Source organism: Thamnophis sirtalis, unplaced genomic scaffold (assembly GCF_051295495.1).
Source record: "Thamnophis sirtalis isolate CommonGarterSnake01/CBP01778 unplaced genomic scaffold, rThaSir2_p1.2 scaffold_6, whole genome shotgun sequence".
Lineage (NCBI taxonomy): Eukaryota > Metazoa > Chordata > Lepidosauria > Squamata > Natricidae > Thamnophis > Thamnophis sirtalis.
Genome location: NW_028261386.1, coordinates 25,765,262 through 25,790,036, shown reverse-complemented (window position 1 = coordinate 25,790,036; position 24,775 = coordinate 25,765,262). Strand labels below are relative to the sequence as shown.

General features: G+C 40.5%; 2 protein-coding genes across 8 annotated transcripts in view; one reads left to right on the top strand and one right to left on the bottom strand.

The window, feature by feature from the left end:
• HMBOX1 (homeobox containing 1) overlaps positions 1-7,869 on the bottom strand; it is a 122,419-nt gene extending 114,550 nt beyond the window's left edge. For 2 of the 7 annotated variants that reach the window (XM_087717464.1, XM_087717465.1), the window contains exon 1: positions 7,449-7,867. The gene's annotated coding sequence lies outside the window, so the exon portion shown is untranslated. Of the gene's footprint in view, positions 1-7,448 lie in introns of all 7 variants that reach the window. The other 5 variants (XM_014057465.2, XM_087717467.1, XM_014057464.2 and 2 more) reach the window with 4 other exon arrangements.
• A 159-nt stretch (positions 7,870-8,028) lies between these two features.
• INTS9 (integrator complex subunit 9) overlaps positions 8,029-24,775 on the top strand; it is a 98,150-nt gene continuing 81,403 nt past the window's right edge. The window contains exons 1-3 of the mRNA XM_014057460.2: positions 8,029-8,106; positions 12,105-12,232; positions 24,353-24,413. Coding sequence (XP_013912935.1) covers positions 8,098-8,106; positions 12,105-12,232; positions 24,353-24,413 — 198 coding nt within the window. The 5' untranslated portion in view covers positions 8,029-8,097. The remainder of the gene's footprint in view (positions 8,107-12,104; positions 12,233-24,352; positions 24,414-24,775) is intronic.

The following is a 24,775-nucleotide window of genomic DNA, read 5'->3' as shown; positions in this document are numbered from 1 at the left end:
AATGAAAGTAAGTCCCAACTGTTTGAGAATTTCAGCTTTTATTTCAAGAAAGCTACATTTATAGACTGCAAAGCTACAAAGATGGATGGACGATGTCCTAATGAATGCTTAGAGAAAGAGGGTGGTTGAGAAGTTCTAATGGTCCAGCTTGAATATCAAATAGCTTTCGGGGTGGCCCTGGGAGCAGGAGGCACCAAAGAACAGCACCATAGAACAGTTACATTTATATATTCACATAGGTTACCGTAGGTGCAGAATTCTTCTCTTCAGGCCCTAGAAAGGCATTCTGTTGTTTGTAATTGTCTCTCATATGAATAATCCTCCAATAGGGACCTCATCACGTCTGTATTTTAAGACAACAGCTTGGCAGTATAGCATATACTTTGCATACAAAAGACTCTCTGGCACTCAAGTTAAGGGATCTCAGTTATCAGGTATGGAAATGACCTTCACATGGCATTCTGGAGAATTCTGCTAGTCAGAGCAATAGCATTTTGCTGAACAGGACAATATCTTATACTGATACAGCCAGTTTCATCTACATGCCTGAAAATCTATCCAAACAAATTAATCTCAGGTAATCCTTATAATGTATTACTTAATGTGAAGACATTAGGCTGTTTTGGAAGACTTTTTGGAAAATTCTGTTTTTTAGACAACTTTATGAATAACTCATGCCTGTTCAGTAATAACTTTACCAACTGCCAACCCATGTCTGAGCACGATGCAAAGTTCTAGTGCTTTTTAATGGGCTTTATAGGTGTCTTCGATCAAAGCATTTGAAGGATTGTCTCTTCCCACATTTCCTCAACCGTATTATGGTCATCGTTAGAAGCACAGCTCCAGGCACCCTCCCATACTGAAATGTAATAAATAGCTTCTAGGGAACAACCTTCTCAGTCCTAACAGTCTTCTAAGCTCTAGAATGCCTTCCCCCAAGCATACCCATTTTTTAAGCTTTCCTGACCCAAATAAAAGTAACTTGTTGTATTCCTAGTGTTTTAATTCTTAAAATTCTGAACCTTTCAGCCAGTTTCTGTGTGCTGTTTATGTTTTCATTGTTATACGCTGGATATTTTAATAATAGTTTTGATTAAGAAAATTAAATTGTAATTTTAGAGTGCTGGCAGCTGCCTTGAGACAACTATTTTGAGGACCACATACTTTAAAAATTATGTCCTACCCGTATCAGATACCATATCTAAGTGTCCCTAAGGAAAATAAATTTTTTAAAAACTTTTTATTATGAAGCCCATCTGTAGAATGTAGCATCCTGGCAAATATTCATGGCTTTTTGCACCAGCCAAGGGTTACTTTATGCCCCAAATATCAGCCATAATTAGTTTGTTTTTTTAAAGTCTTATCATACTATTGTTTACTTACTTTATAAATATAAGTAAAAACTAGAAAAAGAGCCACAGTGGTAGAAAAAGAAACCTTACAAGAAATATTCACCTATCACTCACGCTGATGAAGGATTGATCTTTGTTATTAGGATATTTATACCCTGTATTTCAAAGACTAGGACTTCACAAAGTAACTAACAAGTTTGTTAATTCAACAAAACAATCCACCCTGTAAAATATAAAGACATTTAAAGCAGGCAACAATTTAAATCACATCTTCCAAATGTGTGGGACTTCATTCCTGTTTTCCTTACGCAGAAGTTCTTGGTTAAAAGAAACTAATGATTAGCAAGTGGAGTTGAATTCCACTAACATGGGGATTGCTGGTAACTGCCTTGAGTTTGCAAAGTGGGATGTAAACAAGCACCTACAACACACACATTGTTGGTCCACCCCATAAAGATATGTTCAAAAGGGATAGAGAAAGGTGTGGGAGGCGGGAGGGCGGATGTTAGGTTCAACTCATTTTCTGTTATGAAGATAAGGTGTGGCTTCTTGCAAATTATGAAAGCTATGAAATAGATCAATAAGATTTTTTTTTCCAAAAAAAGATTGAATAAAGTAATGAGGAGCCATGGTGGTGCAGTGGTTTAAAATGAATTGCAGACAGACTCTACCCACAGCCAGGAGTTTGATCCTGACTGGTTCAAAGTTGACTCAGCCTTCCATCCTTCCGAGGTTGGTAAAATGAGGACCCAGATTGTTGGAGGCAATATGCTGACTCTGTAAACCGCTTAGAGAGGGCTGGAAAGCACTATGGAGCGGTATATAAGTCTAAGTGCTATTGTTAATGGGTGGGGCATAACAAGTTTCATCTCCTGGATGGCCCTTCAGGGATGACATACAGATGTCAACTCCTTATGCATATCAGCTAGCCTCATCTGTAGCACAGCATCCTGCCTCTTCCGTTCACCACAGTTTAATATTAGTATGTGAACACTGAATAGATTCCATGGCTAAATGAATGAAACTCCTTGACTGTAACAGCTCCCCTCCCAAAAAAAAAGATAAAACTGCTCACTCTCAGCCTTTATGGCAAGGAGAAAAGCATCTGATGGCTCCACCATCATAGGAAAGAAACAGCATTCAGAACACTGAGCCAAGCCCTCCGCAGTGATATGAGCCTATGAGCCAGCACTTTCTCTCCCTCTTTTTTTTTCACAAGTGCTGTTTTTTTAAGCAAGTTTAATTTTATGCCACATCTTTCATGCATAGTTAAAACATCCTCCGGAATCTTTCTTACAAACTTCTTTTCAAAGAGAAGTGGGACGTTTAAAAAAATAAAATAAATGCCCTTCCTTCCTTCTTCCAATTTGTGCAGGATGCACCACTTTTTAAATAGCCTCTTTTGCAATGCAGTTATAAAAAAAAAATTGCCCAGAAACACATGATCCAATGCTGCATCCACAAAAAGCATAACCTTACATTCTGTGCTAATTAACCTGAAGTGATGATATCATCTAGTTCAATACGCACCGTCATAAAACATGGATTAAAATCCCCCACAAGCAAGCAAAGGTAGTGGATGGGGGTAGTCCACCTTTCTGTTAGAAAGTGCAAAACAAACAAGGTATAAAGGGTGTTAAAAGAGTAACTAATCTGCAGCTGAGTGATTTTTATAGCTTGCCAAAGGTCATATTGTTGTACGGTCACAATCCTAGAAATACTTACTATGGAACAAGTACCATTCTCTGTAGTGGACCTTATAGCAAAATAAAGCACACACGGAGTCAATGTATTCATTTGCATTTGTATTTGTTCAATTCAATTCTACATACGAATATTAGGAGATTATTAATATATTTTCCACATAATATATTAATTCAAATAGAGTGACTTCAAAACATATGCACAGATGCACAAGATATTCATATCTAATAAAAGTTTGATCAATGCACTCTCACTCTGCATTGTTTCTTGAAAACCCACCATATTGCATGTTCCATAGTCTTCTTAAACAGCTGTTTTTAATCCTTCCTTACTCTAATTTTTAATAGCTATCGGTATATTGAGGAAAAATTGAATGTTTGTTGCTCTATGGAAAAGTGCACACTGCACTAGAGAGCCTTGCGTTTATGACTTGCATTTCAGAAGGAACATTTATACTTTTTGTTTCTCTAGTAGTTAATTACCTTGAAAAGTAACCTGAAAACTGGAAATAAAAAAGTGCTGCATTAGCTGGACCTTTCATCAAATCCAGCAGCATTCTTTGTACATTTTTCAACAAAGAGTCACCGTATTCTAACTAGTGCATATTTATTCATACAGGGTATAAATACATGGAATTTTGAAGAAACAAGAATGATGTGACCTTTGGCCCAAAATGATCACACAGCAATAGAATACAAGAAAAATGAGAGAGAAAGGGGAATAAAAACAGAGAATTGAATACAGTATCTTGCCCCATCATTTCAAAGGGATAAAGATCAGACAGGAAAGTATTAAAAAAAGATCTTCCAAGAAAATGGTAAAGAAAGAAATGCTACAATCCAAAATATAGGAGATAGAAAAGTATACCTCTATTTCATCTTATAAAATGTAAAGCTAATTCATTGTCAGTAGTAAACATGTGTTTAAAATCCCAAACGGCTTCAAAGGAATGGAAGCATTCCCCACGACTTATTCTTAACTATATCTGATTTGTAGATTTTTACTTTGGTCTAAAGACTGTTGGCTGTACATCATGCTTTGGCTTTGTGAAAAATGAAGCACACTTCCCTATTACAAAATGTACAACTTTCAACGAAAGTAGGCTTTTATTCCAGGAGTGGCAGTGGAGAAAACAGAAGATGCAAAGAGTTTTGTACTATGACAATTTGCAAATATCAACTTTAGTCATTGGAGGTTAGACATTCATTTCAAATATATTCCATGTTTTCTTCAAAAGCATTAGCAAAACATTTCAGGTCAGTTCAGAAGATCTGTGTTTTAAGTACCACCCCATGCTCAACAAAAATAACAGATATTAACATTTTCCCCCACAGAGGGATGAATGATCAATGAAGATAGCATTATATGATGTTCCCTATGACTGAGTAAAGGGTCTCCCTGCAGATGTAACCTGTTCAATATCTGAAATCACTAGTTAAAAGACCTCAGACAGCAATCAATCAACACAATTCTTGATCTGTTAATCAGCAGGTGCTACGGCATAAGGCTAACTTTGTATCAGCCAGTCTGCATATTGATATAGCAAAATTATGTCAAATCAGCTTCACACAGGCACCACCAAAAATGATACCCCTCTAGTTTCTTACTGTTTCTGTGACAATTTAAAGCACAATCTTTGCTCATAACATTCTCTGGCTAAACTTGTAAATTGTACTAAGTCATGTTTTACTTTATTGTGGTTTACCGAATAAGTCACAGTTATTTGGATAAATGCATATTAAGTCAATATAATCACAATATCGCTTACGCTATTATGTCAACTCAGTTATTGTACATCCCTCTTAATTAATCTTTGGTTTTCTTACATAGAGGTCTATTTCACTTTTGCAAAATGCTTCTTTAATTATGTGGAAGGAAGGAAGGAAGGAAGGAAGGAAGGAAGGAAGGAAGGAAGGAAGGAAGGAAGGAAGGAAGGAAGTTCTGAGATAGTCTTGCATTCTTCTATACTTTTCAATCTCTTCAGGCAGATAGATGATTCGCAAATATTATTTATTTAGATTACCAATAGAGATGAGAACCAGTAGCAAGACTCCACTCTCAATTTCATCTTACGCATAAAGTCTAAAAAACAATATGATAAATTAGTACTCATACAGAGCTTCTGAATATTTATAGCATTCCACATGCATAAAGCTTTATGAATAACCTTGAAAAGGAGCAATATCAATTTATCACTATATTTCATATGCGAAACGCTGAGACTGAGAAAAGGTAGTTTGCATGAAGCCACTTATGCTGTAATCCTATATGAATTACTTGAATACAGCTGAATAGGACTGTGCTGTTAATGATTTCACAGCTAAGATAGAATGGGAACTAGAGGACTTCCCACTTCACAGTATAATTTCTTAAGCACCATGCTGCATCAGCTCACATTAACTTGCACAATGAATTCACAGCATCTGAGGTTTAAAATCAAACATCTGAAGTCCAAACACAGTACTTTAAGCATAGAACTCTTGAGTAATGCTTTAAAGAAGGTTCAAAATATAGCTCATAACTATTAATTTTCTAAGAATTGGTGTTGGGGAAAAAAGATTCCCAAAGGCCTCAAACAATTGCATAAACTTTTCTGGGGGGAGGAAACTTAAGCTATTAAAACTGCCTCCAAACATAGAATGAGAAAGTATATAAAACACGGCCTTTGGTGGTGCTCATAATGGATTTGAATCAGCACGCATTAACTTAAACTATGGGGGAACTGAAGTAACTTAAATGTTAACCTCTCCAGTTTGAATCAATATTCCCACATCATATTCCACACCTGCAAAGAGCTGAATGCAGCAACAGCTGACATTTGACTTGTCATGCTTTTCTGTTTGCAAGAAGATCATCCCTTCCTCATCCTGCAATAGCTGGCACACCCCAGTGTCTCCAGCGACTACTCCCTCTACACTAGCCTCTCATTTCGTGAAGACAGAGGTCTCCTTTTCCAACCTGTGCATATTTTGCACACTAAAACTGTCAATATTTTCTCATTTAAAACCCTGCCAAGAAACCCATGAACAAATGCTTCTTTGGATAAGCAAGGTGTACAAAAATTAGTGTTTTACACACATAATCTATACCTGAAATCTTCAACTAATTTCAGTGTCCTGGAGTCAACAATGTTATTAAAGTTTAATTAAAAGCAAGCACTTAATCTTAATGAAGCTAGGACTACAGATGCCTAAAATAATCTGAACATCAAGTGCCCCGTTCCATACCATAGTAGAATCAACTCTCCAGTAAAACTTAACAATGGAGCCAAATGTCTCTCATTTAGCTCAGAATTATTTCACTTTTGTTAATATCTATTCCAATTAACCACCCAAACAAAAAGAAACATCCTCTCCAAGATCATTTGAAAAATCATTGTCCTTCCCCTGTTAATCCCCAGACAATAATTTCTTACATGATTTTAATATAGCCCACCAAATCGGAATAGCCAAGTGGGAAGCGAACCTCACCACCATCATCCCACATATCATATAATCCAGGATTTCTTGTCCATATCACTTGCATGGAATGTGGAGACTCACAAATCTAGCGGATCCCTCTTTGACCTTTTTACATGCCTTGGAAAATCCTCACCCTGACCTATTGAAAAACAGATTTGTTGGGGAAAATATTGCATTGGGTGAGAGTAACCCTGCCCAGATAAATGTATTGCGAGGTTACCTGGGTGCTGTAACAGTAGCCCAAGATTTCCAGAAGCTTGAGGAACAAAATAAAACACAAATATACTATCCCTCCCTAACACCCCCCCCCCCAAATAAAAACTAATCCAAAAGAACTATATTGCTGTTTGTAAAGGTCTCCCCGCCATCACAAAAAAAAAAGTCCCCTTTGGAACACAGATCAAAACCACCATTACTTTAAAAAAAAAAAGATTGCAAACGCCTCCATCCTATCTCTCTGCCTGTTCATAAAGAGTGGCTAAAGTGGGGTAACAGATAACTAATCCGTGATGATAACGCTACTGATCAAACAGGAGGAAAGAACTGGCTGCTGTACCTTCAAAACTTCTGATCGTCTAAATAAAAATAATTTAAAGAGCTTGTTTAACAGGCTCTCCTCCTCCAGCTGCGAAAGAGAAAAGAAGATGAAAAAAAAATAACCCTACATTTTTCTCCCCCTCGTCCTCTCTCTCCACTCTAAAATTCTCCCACAAAGTCACTCGGGATGCGTTCCGAAAAGAAACACTGTACTCATCCCTCGAGTCCCAAACGGACAAGAAGAAAAAAAAAAAGAAAAGAAAAGACCACTAGCCCGATCAAAACAAAAGGAAAAGAACAAGCAGACCCTCTCCTCCTCCTCTTCCTTTGCACGATCGCCCTTCGGCTCCCCAACAGCCCCGATCGTGCCCTTCGCCGTCAAAAGGATACTCACGTTTTGGTTCTGGCTACTTTTTTCTCCACTTGACCATTTAGAGGCAGAAGTTGGGGGTGGCTCCCAAATAGGAAAAGCGAAGAGATTTCTTTTTTTTTTTTAGGGGATCCTGCAAAATAAAATGGAGAGGAGCTCCAGGGGGGGAATTGCTTCAGACTCCCAAGCTCTGCTTGCTTTGAACCCCCCAAGGAAAGGAAAAAACCCCTCCCACTTCTTCCTGCTCCCTTTTGGGCTCAATCAGACCAGACTGACTGCCTTTGTCTGTCTGACAAGCGCCATGTTGATATCAACATCCAAGCTCCCACCTGCCGCCGCTGTGAGACCCTGGGACTTGTAGTTCCTTCTTCCCAAGGGGAAAAAGATAAAGTGGGCCGTCTAGGACTACGACTCCCAGAGACCTGCGCTAGAACTGCCACACCAATGGCTAACAGTAAACGGGAGAGTGATGATCGGGGCGAGAAAAAACTACGATTCCCGTCGTGCTCTCTAGGTCCGCGAAGATATGGCTGTTCGTGACATCATTTTGCGGTGGGCGGAGTGAATAAGAGGGGCGTGCTCCAGTAATGGACTACATTGCCCAGGATGCAGTGCAAGAGGTTTAGACCAGGAAAGAGAAGCATGGTCCGCCGTATATAGAGCCGGGTAAAGCATGAAGCTGGTGAGTTGGATGTACTATTGGTGGGTTTTGATGAAGGAGATTTAAAGACGGAGACGAGAGGCCACCTAATTTCTCCCTCTTGTAGTGCAACTTTGAAAGGAGGCTTTGCAATTTCTCACGATCCATTTTGTTGGGGAAGCTTTAATTTGATGAGTTTTAGTTGTTTTGTTTGTTTTTCAGCCAACTATAATGTATTGTTTTTAAGTATTGTTAGTTTGGTTAGTTTTATTTGCAGCTCCTGCCCCCACCCATCTATGGAATCCCTTTGGATATTTCTGGGAGAAAGAATGATATAGAAATAAAAATAAATGGCAGATGCCTGATAGGCCAAAATCTTTCTTTGATTACTCTTCCTCATGTTATGACATATTGAATTAAATGCTAAGACTTAAAGAGGTTGTGCAGCATTCAGCAGTTGCAGGAGTATATTTCTTATCTCCCCTGCAAGAATTGCTGTCTACAATTTAAAATAAACTTCCACACAAGATGAAAGTGCACTTTTAAATACCAGATACATTGGCTCTCACCTGTTGGATGTCCAATGTCATTCTTTATTGTTGCATTTATATAACATTTTTTTCCTCTTGGAAGCTCCAATTACGTAAGTTTCTCCAGCAAGAGAGAACACTACATAAACAACTCAGTGAAATGGGTTGGACTAAGAGAGTGATAATAGCAATAGCAGTTAGACTTATATACCGCTTCATAGGGCTTTCAGCCCTCTCTAAGCGGTTTACAGAGTCAGCATATCGCCCCCGCAGTCTGGGTCCTCATTTCACCCACCTCGGAAGGATGGAAGGCTGAGTCAACCCTGATCCGGTGAGATTAGAACCGCTGAACTGCAGATAATAGTCAGCTGAAGTGGCCTGCAGTACTGCACCCTAACCACTGCGCCACCTCGGCTCTTTCTAATCCAAAACCAGCTAGTGAGATTTATGGTTGAATGGAGATTTGAAATTTGGTGCCCCTGGTTCAAGTCGCAGCTTTTTTATTAATTGCATATCAGAATTATTTTGAAATCAAGTATACTTTCTTACTTTAAACAAAACCTGATGCTGAGGTCATTGTGGACATCTCCTTCATTGCCTGCACTATATAAATAATGCAAAGGCCTAACATGCAAATAAGATTACAAATCCCTGGAAGCCTTATGTGAAAACTCATGGCATAACATGCCCTTCATTTTTCATTTGAAATTAAACAGCATCAAACAGTTATCATTTTAGTAATAGTAAAATGATGTTGTTCAAAGCTAGACAAAACACATCCTTACAGTATAAACAGCCTTCTCTAATTTGTACCCTGCAAATGTCTTGGATTAGAAATATTAATATCCCAAGCCAATATGTGTTGTCTCAAGGATGCAGTGATGTACCACATCTGAAGATATCAGTGTGAGGTAAATTGGTTATATAAGGTTTCTGGGGTAAGAGGAGAAAATTTTAGCCAGTTACTTGCATCTCATGCTGTATTTGTTTTGTTTTGCTTTGCTTTATTTTATTTCATCATTTATTTTATTTTCCTTTAACAGAAGTTTTGAAATGTCAGATCAGATGATAAAGAAGTTAACATTTCCAGTTTACTTATTTGGAAAATTTAGTACTCTTAAACATTTTTAACAAAAATATTTCTTGATTGCATAATTTCTATTCCTTTATAGTGAATAAAAACCTTTTAGGGAAATTGAGACCAACACATAAAGAAACTAGCATATTACACTTTTGCTCAAGAATAGGCTGTTCACTTATAACACAGGTGTCAAACTCGCCACATCATGTTGCTGTTACCTGATGTTTCACAATGTTTTTCCTCTTTACGGAGCTGGGATGGGCAGGGCCTGCGAGTGACGCATTCAGCCCACGGGCTGCCAGTTTGACAACCCTGATAGTCTTATAGTATTTATTTATTGTAATTCTTTTGTTGAAAAGTTTCTTGGCGAGCTTATAGACACCAAGTAAAGGATAGAGGAAGGAGGAAAGTAAAAAATGAAGAAGGAGGCACTGGTTCATGAAATGTATACTGTTTGGTCATTCTGATTTATTTCTCACTTGCTCCCAATCCTGAATATGCCCAGGATTGCAGCCTAAATGTTGCATCACTTTTAGTGGCTGCATTTTAAGCCTGCGAGGGTAAACATATTATGCCTTTCCATGTGTTATTTATTTGAAATGTAATATATGACTGCTCCCATTTTGTGGTTCTTAGTGGCTTATGAATATCTAAAATCCAATTTAAAATTCAATATAGTGATTAAAACCATTGAAATATTGCCAGCATAACAATATCTAAACTAAAAGACCTTGGTAGAAAGATGCTAGAAGCCGACCTCTAAGTGCAGCAGTCTAAACTCCACAGTGAGTTGTTTTTTTCTACAGAAAAAGCAGAGTTAGCTACAGAATAGATGTTAATTGTATCTGTAACTTATACCATAATACTGTAACTCTGTAGGTAATTGGCTTTAAGCCATATGAGTCTAGACACATCATATTTCACACCATCAGTCCTATCCAGAAATCAAATGGTAACTAGTTCATCTATCTGTTTAATATGGGAATAATAAATAGTATTACTGTTTTTTATTGTTCAAAAATTTCATAACAGATCAGAAAAGGGTGAAAGGTTTTGTTTTGTTTTTGTTTTCATTAACTTGTTCATTGTTTGGATACTACCTTCCATATGAAACTGATTTAACCTATAAACTGGCTTAGTTCCTAACAGCAGTATAGCCTTTATTGTCATTATACATCATGTACACAATGAAATTGATTTAACATATACAGTTCCACTTTAACTTCATTCGGTTTTATAATTGGGCTTTTTTCTCACCTGCACGTACGTACGTACGTACGTACACACACACACACACACACACACACACACACACACCCCTGTATACATACATTTGCTGCCCATTGAATATGTTGCTGATATGGGAATCCCTGAGACTTGTCTGAAAGTCTGAAAGACTTGAACATTCTTCCTCCTCATCCTCTTCTCAGAAGATGGATAATGCTTTCTCCTTAATGTCAATGTACCATGTATACACTTATCAATAGCTCTTAATGGCTCTGTGCCCTTTCCTCTTTCTTGTCCATGTCTCCAAGTACAAGTGTGCACAGATATTGGAAACATTCAATGAAAGATCAAGATTCTTGATCCTGTTTCCTGACCTTTTTCTCCAGCTAAAAGTTTAAGCAACAGGAGCTGCTCAATTTTGAGGGCGACATATCAAATTTCACTGCTTCTTCTAATAGCAGCTGGCAAATCTGCTTCTCTATATCCCTGGATCTTTTCGAATGATCTTTCTCTATTTCAACATGTAATACCATAAAAATGGACTGAGTTCCATTCCTATTCAGAAACTGGATGGTAAAATGTTCATTTCAAACCATCACAGCATTTTGCTGCCACAAATACAATTGTAGTCAGATTGCATTCTACATTTCAGTGGCCTCTGTTGCTGTTCAGTGAAAGCACAGCTTGATGAATATTAATTGAGGAAATCTTACTTATACTCTGGTAGGCATAAATAGCCATAAACCAAGAGAAATAACAGAACGGGAATAACAGAATTGAAAGGGTCTTCTAGTCCAACTAGGCAGGAAACCCTACACCACTTCAGATAAATTGTTATACAACATCTTAAAAACTTCCAGTATTGGAGTTTTCACAACTTCAAGAGGCAAGTTGTTCCACTGGTTAATTGTTCTAACTGTCAGGAAATTTCTTCTTCAACCTAGGTTGCTTCTCTCATCTCAAACAGGAGTGAACCAAAGTCAGTAGGTGCCGAGAAATACTGCACAATAGTAAAATTATTTTTGTATGTATCCGAAGGAAGGGGTTAAGAATTATTATCACCTTGTAATCTTTAAATAGTATTAAAATGGTATTTAAATATGGTAAGGATTCTTAGATAGTATCAAGTCTCTTCCTGTCTTCTGAGTGTATTGTTATCTTTTCCTAAAGCTAGATATTTAATCTGATTATTATTTTTTTAGTACTGCTTGTCTGGGCATCCGACTTTACCATGCAACGTACTCAAGTTCAAATCTACCACCATCATGTTGGACTGTGGGCTCGATATGACCTCAGCTCTCAACTTTCTCCCGCTGCCTTTGGCCCAGAGGTACACTGCACTCTTGTGTGTCACTCTTGTGTTTTCCCACACTCCAGTTTTACCCTGCACTTGATACACTTTTAGGGGGAGAAGGGATTAATTTAATGCAGGAGTGAAGCATTGTTGCAGAAGGCCTGGGGTGTGTTACAGGAAAGGAGTTTGAAATGAACATGCAGCAGCATCTGATAGCATAAAGAGTTTGTCCACTTAAACTTTCCCTTTATCAAAATAACATCATTTGGCTCAGTAGATGGAAAGCATTTTATGGATTTATCGATTTGGTTTCCAGATAATTTATTCTAAGCTTCGCTAAAATATTGCAGCAGCAGCTCAGCACAAGTGAGGTCACAGAACTGTCCTCTCTCTGGTTTCTTCATGCAAGGGGAGACAAATGAGAGAGGTAAATGTAAAGTATAAGCATGCCAGAAGTATATTTCTCCCTGGTTAACCGGGGAGAAATATACGTCTGGCATTAACCACCTGTGTTGCTGGTTGTTTGTTGTGGGAGAAGGAAAGTTTCTTAACAATTCCGAGTCTGGAGATCTTTTGCTGCTACATATTACAAAAAGCAAGAAAAATGCATGACACTCTGGTGCTAGAGGCCAAATAGAAGGCACTAGATCTATGCAGAATTATGAATTTAAAGGCAAAATAGTGGGTGGAGGCACATACAGCATCGATCTGCCAACACATCTTCTGGTGGAATAGCTCAGCATCTATGCAAGGCGTGATCATAGGAAGAGATGCAGCTGCTTCAGGAGTTGCAGACAGATGTTATATTTGCGCCCCCTTGTGTTCCTTTTAAATGTAAAGTTTTGCCCAGCCTTAGAAGACATTTTCATTAAGGAGACATCATCTAAATGGATCTTTGTCTTAACAGAATACAGAATAACGGAGTAAGGAAGGGAACTTGGAGGTCTTCTAATCCATCCCTTTGGCCAAATAGGAGACCCTATAACATTCTGGAGAAATGGCTGTCAAATCTCTAGTGGTGTTCTGACCTAGGCTTCCTGAGACAGTAAAAATCACACGCAGTCCCAAAAAAAACCTTTTTTATTTAAATGGCTGTGAATTATGTTCATTCACAGCCAGTAATGAGTCACAAACAGTTTGCAAAGAATCCGACAGAAGTCTGCCACAGTCTTTCAGGGTAAGGGTTTTAAGCACCCACCTTTATCTCCCTTGAAACACTGCCAAAGACCTAATTGCCAATTAGTTTTGCAAGGCCAAACAGAGCTTCAGGGTTTAAACCAACCAGAACGAACAAAAGTTGCTTCCTGCAAAGGCTCCTGTCCATTTGCTCCTCTTTTACATCTTATGGGAGGGGCCAATCATCACCAAGCCTTACTCCCAAGTTAGTCCTTTTGTCTTAACTGTTCTTGCTTTCTAGCAGCTCTGCACATGTGCTCACTGGGAACAGGCTCCCCCTGTTCCTCTGCCTTGCTGATGTCAGAGGCTCCAGAGGCAGCACATAACTCACAGATGGCTCCGCCCCTCACCGCCTCAGACACAGAGCCCTCATCAGAGCCTTCCCCAGGCTCCAGGACTGGCCCATGTTCCTACCCAACCTCCTCACTGTCCGACTCTGCTGCCAGCCCCACAGACTGCCAGCGGATCACAACAAGTGGCCTCTAATAGGGAAGAAGCAAGAGATACAGTTTTTATAAATAGGCAACGTGCTATACTACCCATCAACACCCAAATATCTACAGCCTTCAGCTAGCCTTCCTTCCCCATCTGACTTTTTAAAGAAAATATTCTTTTATTGCTGAGACTCAAACGTCTAGCATCCTCTTTATTTTAAAGGATGCAACCCAATTATTTTCTCTGATGCTCTTTAAAGGATGCCTCCAGGGCTCACCTGAGATCCTAAACAAATAAACGTGGTAAGTGACTGCAGTTCAGTGCCTTGCTTGGAAATGCACCCATCTGCCAAGAGTAATGGATCGTGGCCTGGAGAGAGGATTGGAGGAGACAATACAGGCAAAACGCTTGCTTGTCTGCTCATATAAGGGTTGTAAGAGTAGAATCCCTTCATGGCATCCTTCTTATGAAAATGCTTGTGATCTGTAATTCCAAATATACTTTCCAGCTCAAGCCAATAGATACACCAGCCTCCATTTGACCTCCTTGAATCATAGCCTCTATTACTGAATTCCTTGGCTACCTATCAAAAAAAAAAAAAGAATGCAGCACTATGCTGAAAGGCTTACGAAGCTTGATCAAAAAGTTACCATATCTCATCTTATGAATGTTACCGGTTTGTCCCCAAATTTTTCCTGAAGTCTAAAACTTAAAGCATTTGAAACTGCTCCTTTGCTCCTCTGTCACTATCATCTGTTCCTCAGGACTCACTCTGTATGCAGGAGTACATTATTGGTTCCACTGTCAAATAGCTTTTATCCTCGAGACATTAAAATTTACCGTTAGCAGTTATGCGCTTTATATTGAGCTGAATGTAATAACATTCAGCACCCGTGTTCTGCCTTCTGGTACGAGCTTTCATCTTGACCTTCTATGTAACACTCTTTCAGGGATTTAAAAAAGGGCTGTCATGTTTATTTCTTATTTTTATTACTGTTGGATTTAAATTCTGACTTTCCCCTAAGATCCCAAGATGACCTACACAGCACTCCCTACTCCAATTGGATCCCCCACAAAGTCATCTAATGAGCTTCCTTGGCTGAAGATGGACATGAGCTTGGGTTTCTTCAGATCTGGTCCAACCCCTTAAAATAACAAATCAGTTATTTACTCACACTGTCTCACACTGATTCTCATATCTTTCCCTAGTCATCAATCGCTCCACGTAAGACTTGCAGTTCTCTAAATCATCGTCATTGCCCTTATCCGTGTCAGTTCCAGTTTTCTATATGTTCTTTAAAATGTGGTACCCAAAGCTTGACACAATACTCAAGGCTGGGTTTGACATATGTAGAATATAGTGAAACAGTTACTTCCCATGATTTGGAAACTGTAATTTTATTTCTGCTTTCTAAAAGAGCATTATGTTTCTGCAGCCAAAATACACTGGTAACGCATATGAAGTTTGTGTTCTTCTACAATACCTCTTTCACAATATTTTGTGAAAATACCACGTGGTATTATGATGCTGGCTATCCCCATCCTAGACTTGGTTGGTTGGTTGGTTGGTTGGTTTATTAGATTTATATCCTGCCCTTCTCCCAAGGACTCAGGGCGGCGTACAACATTAAAAAAACACATATTACAAAAGTTAAAAAGAATTAAATAGAATATCCCAAACAAACCCAATTAGAATTAACAATGACATTTTTAAGAAAATTCAATTAAAATTAACAATGATCAATAATTTATTATTATTGTGTATGTTTGATTTATTTTTCTTATGTACTGTATTTATTTGTCAATCAAACAATATTCGTACCCATTCTTACTCCTGAAGAACTCTTGATGGCACACAGCACCAATAAAATCAGAGATTACAGTAATTACAAAAGCAAAGCAAAAAATATATATGTCATTCCAATGATCAAAATATTTACAATAGATCTGATCCTCACGGAGATGTGCCCAGAGGGTTTTCAGGTGCTTCATCAGCCGCGACCCCAGAAAAAGGGGTGGGGGTGTGGCTATTGTTATCCGAGAGTCTTTAGCACCTCGTAGGATCCCTGCTCCGGAGCTTGTCGGGTGTGAGTCCTTGCTGGTGAAGTTGGACCTCAAGGGTCAAGTGGGCTTGCTGTTAACGTACCTGCCTCCCAACAGCGTTGCAGCAGCCCTCCCCTCGCTCCTCGAGTCAGTAGCTGAGCTGGCAATTGAGTTCCCCAGGCTTATGGTTCTGGGGGATTTCAACTTGCCTTCGCTCGGTGAACACTCTGATGGAGCGCAGGAGTTCATGGCTTCCATGACAGCCATGGGCTTGACCCAAGTAATTCAGGGCCCGACTCACTCGGCGGGTCACACGCTCAACCTCGTATTCCTCTCGGAGCAGTGGAGTTGTGATCTTGGTTTGAGGGGTAGTGAGATCTTGCCCCTGTCATGGTCGGACCACTACCTACTGAGGTTTGACTTTCGGAGACCAAACCCCCACTGTAGGGAGGAGGAACCAATTAGGTGGTTCCACCCCAGGCGCCTTATGGACCCTTTGGGCTTTCAGACGGAGCTTGGTGTTGTTCCTGATACCCTCGCCCGCAGTCCGGCGGAGTCTCTGGTTGCTGCCTGGAATTCAGCAGCGGCAGAGGCTCTTAACCGGATTGCGCCTTTACGGCCGATCCGAGGCAGTGGATCCAGGAGGGCTCCTTGGTTTACTGAGGAACTCCGGGAGATGAAGCGCCGAAAGAGACGCCTAGAGCAACGATGGAGATCCAGTAAGTCTGAGTCAGACCGAGCGCTTTTAACATCCAGCATCAGAGTCTACCTTCGGGCAATTAGGATGACAAAAAGAACACATATTGCCTCTCTGATAGCTTCTGCTGAGTCGCGCCCAGACGCCTTGTTCAGGATAACCCGTTCCCTCCTAAACAGGAGGGATACGGGCGATCCTTTGCAAGGCAGAGCTGAGGAATAAAGTTGCTCGGCTTCGGACGGACCTGGACTCCAATTATGCAGAGCCAGCCGAGGCACCAGGGGAGAATCTGGATGGACATCACTGGATTGATTTTCAAGCTGTTACCCCTGAGGAAGTGGACAAGGCCATGGGAGCCATAAGTGCCTCCACATGTGTACTGGACCAGTGCCCCTCCTGGCTAGTTGCTAACAGCAGGGAAGTGACACGGGGCTGGATCCAGGAGGGGTTCACCTAGAGCTGAATGTACCATAGTTTTTATAAAATGCAAGAATGGTAGGAGCTCCCCATATCTTTGTGGGGAGAATATTCCAAAGGATGCCATGGAGAAGACATAATACCTCTTCCCTTCTAATGAGGGGTAGTATTCTCAATAGGCCTTCCCTAAATAACTGGTCCAGATGGGAAGATTTAATTCTAATGTATCCCAATACTGCAGTTTAAAGGACTTTAAAGATAATGACCACTTTGAATTAAGCCCACAAGCTTACTTGAAATACAAATAAGTGGAAGCCCAGTTTTTCCAGGGAGACCGTTAACCTTTCTTGATTGAGAGAAGCTGCATAGCAACTTGGAAGACCTGAAGCACAGAACGTCGTGGAGAAAATTTATCTATGTTAGTAACTAAGAGTCAACATTGACTTGATGGCACATAATCAGTCAATCAATCACACAGCTGCTTGTTTTATTTATGAGAGAGGTTGAACTATTTGGAATTAATCAATCATTTCATTATAATGTCAGCAGTCCATCAGTGAGAATTGTTTTATTTTGATAGCTTCTGGTAAAGAGCCTCAATATCATAGCAAATGTGGCTCTTTTCCACCGCTCATTTGCATATCCTAATCAGTTGGGAACACCTTGTACTTATAAATATGGAACATGAAATTCTTGAACCAAGCCTTTAAACATACTTCTGTCTTTAAAAAAATCTCCTCTTTGTAAAAATATGGTATACCGTGTTTCCCCGAAAATAAGACAGGGTTTTACTTTCTTTTGAACCCCCCAAATTTTCCTTGGGCCTTATTATCAGGGGGACTTATTGGTTGGGGTTACTGGGTGGCTGCTCTCCTGCGAGCAGGCGCCCGAAGAGCTGGGCATAGCCTCGGGCAAACGGCTGTGTTGTGTTGTCGCAGCAGCGCAACAAAGCCGCCATGAGGTGACCACGCTCACGAGCAGCCGCCCAGCAACACCCCTTTCTAGCCAGGCAGAGCGCCACTCACCGACCCAGTAATATCCCAAAGGCGCTAAGCTGCGTGGAGCTCTGCCCGGCTGGAAAGAGAGGTTGCACGAGCACTTGTTCTGCCTCCAGCTCGCATGGCTCCCAGCCTCAATATGCCCAGCTCTCCCTGCAGGGCCGGGCCAGGGTGCCGTGGCCCTGCTGCTGCCGCCATGCTCCAAGCATAACCGGCTTCCAAACTCCAGAGATCTGCTGCCAAATCTTCCGGCAGCGGCTGCTCTGGGACTCTGCTCTATGATTGTGGGCTGGCTGTTGAGAGACTCTGGTGGGACTGCAACCAGCCCACAACCATAGAGCGTAGTCCCAGAGCAGCCGCTGCCGGAAGATTTGGCAGCAGATCTCTGGAGTTTGGAAGCCGGTTATGCTTGGAGCATGGTGGCGGCAGCAGGGCCACAGCAGCAGGACCGCGGCGGCGGCGGCAGGGCCACAGCACCCTGGCCCGGCCCTGCAGGGAGAGCTGGGCATATTGAGGCTGGGAGCCATGCGAGCTGGAGGCAGAACAAGTGCTCGCACAACCTCTCTTTCCAGCTGGGCAGAGCTCCACACAGCTTAGCGCCTTTGAGATATTACTGGGTCGTTGAGTGGTGCTCTGCCAGGCTGGAAAGGAGTGTTGCCGGGAGGCTGCTTGTGAGAGCAGCTGCCTGGCAACCCCACGCTCCAGCTGGGAACAGCGCCACTCACCAACCTAGTGGTATCCCAAAGATGTCAAGTAATGTGAGCGCTTCTGCCCCGCCTTCCCCCCAGCTCCTGCAGCTTTGCGCCTTCGGGGTATCGCTAGATTGGTGAGTGGTGCTCTGCCTGGCTGTAAGGGGGGGGTTGTCCAGGGGGCTTATTATTGGGGGAGGGCGTATATTTTTGCCCACAGGAAAAATATGGCATGGTCTTATTATTAGGACATGTCATAATTTTGGAGAAACATGGTAGTATCTATATAATATAATGTACAATTTTATATTTTATCCTATGTAATGCATACAATGTAAGGTAAAGATTCCCCTGCACATGCATGCTAGTCATTTCCTGCTTTAGGGGGCAGTGCTCATCGTTTCTAAGCCGAGGAACCAGCGCTGTCCGAACACATATCCGTGGTCATGTGGCCAGCATGAATAAACGCATAAGGTGTACAGAGTGCTGTTACCTCCCCACCAAAGATGGTCCCTATTTTTTCTACTTGCATTTTTTACATGCTTTCAAACTGCTAGGTTGGCAGAAGCTTGGACAAGTAACAGGAGCGTAGTCAGTTACGCAGCACTAGGGATTTGAACTGCTGACCTTCTGATTGACAAGCTCAGCATCTTAGCCATTGAGCCACTGCGTTCCAACAATATCAATATAATGTATCCCATTCCTTGTCCCAAGACAGAAAATCTGGAAGTAGCCCTTCAGTCTTCTCACATCAGCCATGCATCATGGACTAGTTTTAGGCAAGTAATTAACTCAAGACTAACAGTACAACCAAACTTTTTATTTCTCTCAGGAATTTTTTTCTGGATTTTTTTGTCCTTTATGGCTAGGCCTTTTTTGTAGTAAGAACATGAACAAGCAACAGAGAGGCTCTGTTCAGATCTTTTAGTGCATTAACCCCATAGATGCAACCCTTCCAGCTTCTTTCGGACCATTTTTAATACCGTCAGTTGTGATATCATTCTACATTGCTTTGAAGGGGAAGGGTTACTGGTTTATAGTGGCAGAAGAGAAATGGATCTATTGCTTACTTGTGCTGCATAATGGAGTTCAATTCTCTCTCCTTTCTTCTTTAACGCATACCTGAAGCTACGGGGAGAGGTCATCTGTCATTAGGGGCTGAGGTATCTTGTTGCACAGGTCGTATCCAGATCCAACCTGGTCTGAGCTGAATATGCAGTTGGAGTCTTGACCTGCTTCTTGGAAGCTACGAGGAGATGGATGGGGAGAAATTGGGTGAAGTTGAACCCTGTTAAGGCAGACTTGCCATTGTTTTCCGGAAATCATCTGGCTCACTTTATGCTGTGTTAAAGAGTTGTGCTCCCTTGAAACAGCAGGTCTGCACATTGGTTTTCTCCCAGACTCACAGAAACGATGAGGTGGAGGGCATGGCTAGTGGAGTGTTACCCAGCTTTGATTGATGTGCTAGCTATGGCCCTTCCTGGAAGGAGAGGCCCCGGTGGCAGTGAATCCTTCCCTCATCACCTCTAGAACACAATGCAGTACTGCAATTTGCTTTTTTTATTTACTGTGCCTTCTGCAGACTACCCAACAACTGCAGTTGATACAAAACGTAGCAGCCCGCATATCGGTGGATGAGATCTACCATTATCTTATTATATTAATGTTACATTCCATGATTGATAGCTCTACACTGGCTACCAGGGTAGGCTTCCAAATATCATTTAAAAGTGCGGTTTTAACCAGGGGTGGGATTCAAACATTTTTGCTACCGGTTCTGTGGGTGTGGCATGGTGGGCATGGCAGGGGAAGGATACTGTAAAATCTCCATTCCCTCCCAATCAGCTGGGACTCGGGAGGCAGAGAATAGATAGCAGGGCCAGTCAGAGGCGGTATTTACCGGTTCTCCAAACCACTCAAAATTTCCGTTGCCGGTTGTCCAGAACTGGTCAGAAACTGACCGAAACTCTGCCCTTAAAAGGTTTTCAGAGACTTCCTGGGGGCTTGAGAGGGCAGAAATGAGCAGAAAACAGCCCATTGTTTGCCCCACCCCACTCCCAGCAGCACTCTAAAAGCTTCCTAAAGGCTATCCATGCCCTTTTTTGTTGACAAAAAACGAGCCCGTTTTCACACACACAAAAAAATTGTAAAAATGATCCCCTCTACAAGTATCACAGGTCACATTGTGCAATTAGGTTCATTGGCAGCTCCCTAGGCACTCCTCTCCATTCCATCTGACACCTGTGGAGATGACCTTGGTTCCCAGGAGATAGAGCAGTGTTTTGTCTGGGAGTACATTCCAGTCTCCCCCTCCCCCGCCCGTAGTTTTGCCTGTAGTACAAAAATGAATACAACAAAGTTAAAATGAATAAAATAATGACTGTATGTCAGGAAGCATTAGCATTATGACTCCCATGGGATTGAAATTTGGCAGATTTGTGGCTGCTTCGGTATTTCAGCACTGCCAAGCTGCCTGCCTTGAGCTTCAGTAGAGTGATCCTATCTTAGCCCTCCACAAAGGTTGGGGAGACCAGTCCTGCCATTAGCTCCTGGAGATCAGGTAGACTACTCCTGCCATAGCCCTCTGGGGAAACATATCCCGCCCTGTACATTTATGTTGAAAGAACAAGAAGGTGGCTTGTAAATAATTTCGGAGTCCCATCTCTCCCATGACAGCTTTCAATACATATTTTTGTTTCCTCTTGGAGAGGATGGCTGGCATCATCAACTTCAAACGATAAACAACAAGAAACTAACGGTGATGCATTACTATGCATATTGAATAATGAACCATGAGAATGAGTTTAATAACCTTCTAAGAGGAGGATGTCTATTACAACAATACGTGGTTGACATGACTGCTGAGATTGAAAGCATGAGGCTGACTTACATCCAAATGAATCAAGCAACGTACAACAGTCTGATTGACTGATTGAATAATGATGATGATTTTAGAAACATCAGAAGACGCATCATCCTCTCTGCAACATTTGTTGGGAGGACCAAGATAGATGATGAAATGATGTCAAGATGCCATGATGTTTATACGGAAGTATGCAATACTTCATTTTTCATTACAGTGACATGCTGTTCAAACTGGCCAGAAATACACAGCATTTTTTTTAAATCAGCAGCCAAATGATTAGCTGGATTTAATTGTAAGGATTCAGCTTGTTGTTCCTGAAGTACCACACTGGAGCACATGGTTTCTTTGATAGATAGCTTATGTGCTAAGTATGGATACCAAAAGCAGGATTTCTCTCATTTGCACTCTTTGCTGTAGCTTTATGAAGCATCCAAGCCAAGACAGCTATGGATACTTTTGTGCAAGCCAAAGTACCAGACCTAAATGAACATCCAGAGATGCGTCAATTGCTATTAAAGCACATGATCCATAGTCCATTTTGCAGCAGTTATTCAGGATTTTGGGAAAATGATACATTCAGTAAGCAGTACCAAAAGCCATTCAATCGGTGTCCAAGGTGTAGTGATGATTCATGTCCTATCTACAGGAGGATTTGAAGTACATCAAGCAGGACGACAGAGTTGAGCTAAAACTCCTCAATGGGTGGTACTCCAGAATACACAACTATTGAGGGTGTCCAATTGACATCTCAATGGTATGCTCATATGCTCATCTGTCAAATCCATCTAATCCAAAATCAAGTATACCAGGAAGGGGAGTAATCAGGCAGTTTTCGCATTGAACAGAGAAGACAAAAATCACACAGCACTTGACAGGCAGGTGCATTAGGTCCTCTGAAGCTGTTGTATCAATATTTGGATTTCAGATTCATGCACAGGAACTGGCTATTGTTTGCCTTCAAGTGCATCTTCCATAAAACCATTGACTATTCTTTCGAGATAATACTGCTGTGTACTTAATAGGGATTAGGCAAGAACCACATTAACAGAATTCATGGATCTTTGCAAACATGATCCATTTGCAAAAATGCTGAACTAAATGGATATTCCAAGGTTCTACACTTGGAATAATTAAAGATGGGAAATAAGGAAGGTGGGGTAAAGACTGGTGGAGTTATCAGGAATTTTTGTAACCAATGTTCTCGGTTGAGTGTATATTGTTTCTCGACCAAGTGGTGGCCACTGCTTGAGGTTGCTTCTTCATCACATAAAGGGGCTACTGTTTCTCAAATCATCGAAGACTCATAATGGACATATCCTTCCATTATTCAGAGTTGTCTGCAGACAGGGAGAGGATTGTTGCAAGCTGATAGTCATTGGCAACAAACTATGCAAGAGGCTGAAAAAACAAGAATCCCTGGAGCTATGAGAGATTTGTTTGTCATCTTGCAATCAAACAGTAAAATCAGCAATTCACAGCAATGTGGAATCAGTTCAAGAGTGCAGTGTCTGAAGATTTCCTCTAAATTGAGAAGAGAAATATTAATGATACTACTATCATGATCAATAAGAAGCATCATGAAAAAATTCTTCTGTATTTCCAAGAAAAACGTAGGAAATTGAGAAGAACCTTTGAAGAATGTAACTTGCCCAAACCCACAAATAGTACAATTAATCAAAATAGTGTCAATCAGGAATTATTGCATGAATTGCAATGCAACAGAGACAAACAGCAGGAATTTATACTACACAGCGAGCCTCTATTGAATAACGAGCAAAGAGCAGTATATGACAGTGTGAAAGTGCTTGCAAATCAATCTTTCTCCAATAATTTTCATTGATGCACCAGGAGGAAAAGGAAAGACATTTGTTACTAACTTGATCCTCACTAAATTTAGGAGAGATGGAGATGTTGTTATTGCTATAGTATTCCTCAACATTGCAGCAACAACGATGCCTGGTGGTAGGACAGTACATTACATGGGGTAGTTGAGGAATTGTAACCTTTTGCTATGGCGGTATCTGTCAACTTCTACCAGCTGTAAAAAGAGGAAATGATACTGATGTGGATAAGTTATGCATCAACATATTCTATCTATAGAGAACCTTTGACAAGTTTCAATGGAAGAAAAATATACAATTGAGTGAGGGAGAAGGAAGACATTCTGAGTTTTTATTAAATGCGGGAGTAGATAAAATTCAGGAAAAAAAATCACAATGATAAAATAGAATTATGGAAGAATGTATAGATTTAATCTACCTAACAAAACTGTTCTCAAAGAACTCTATCTAAGTTCCCATCAATGAAATGATGAGAAAAATCAGACAGCAATCCACTCATGGTCATTATGTTTCTCTCTTTTGGTAAGAATGACCCAATGGACCATGGGTTGTTTAGTAATAAATAGAGTGATAATTATCTTTGTCATGAACTATGTTTCTGCTGTCACTTTTCTCCCCATTTGTTAGCATGCAGTGAAATGCCAGGATAATGTGGGGTCATTTTATTTATTACTTGTATCCAGAATATTGTTAATAGGCTTGGAACAGTTCATAATCATAATTTAGAGTTCTAAGTTAACTTATGACCTTACTTTCTTCTGAAGTTTTGTCCTCTTAAAACAATACTAGAAGTTGAAGTCCACATATCTTAAACTTGCCAAGTTTGAAAAACATTGAAGTAAATCTTTAGCTTTTAGTTAAGCTGCTGTTACAGCAAAAAAAATTCTTAAGTGCTTACTTAATATTATTTTGAAGTGTGTACAGTATCAATGTTTTATATGCAGATCTTGGAAAATGGGTGCTGATTAAAACAATGTTTTTTACTTTCCTACAGTCCAAGGCTATCCAAGCTCCCAGGATGGATCTTAAAAGATGGAAGCATTTTCTTGGACAAGGTAATGTACCAATGGGATTAGGATTCTCAATGAATTTAACTAATTAGACAATGAAACTATGCCCAAGTAAAATCCATTTACCCAGAGAAGAAAACAAAGCTGTCATCAAAATGAGCATCATTTTCAAGTCCAATTTTGAGCTAGGAAATCAAATGTTACAAAATATCATCCCCCCATTTACTTTTTTCACTTATCTCTCTTGGAAATTGTACCTTACATTCCCTGGTCTTATAACGAGGACAATTGGAACAATTAGAATTCCTTGTCTGTTTCCAAAGTATTGCTTAAATTGTACTTGAATTAAGAGGGAGTGCTCAAACCTAATCATAAATGGCCCTTGAAAGATCTAGTGAAGTCATCTC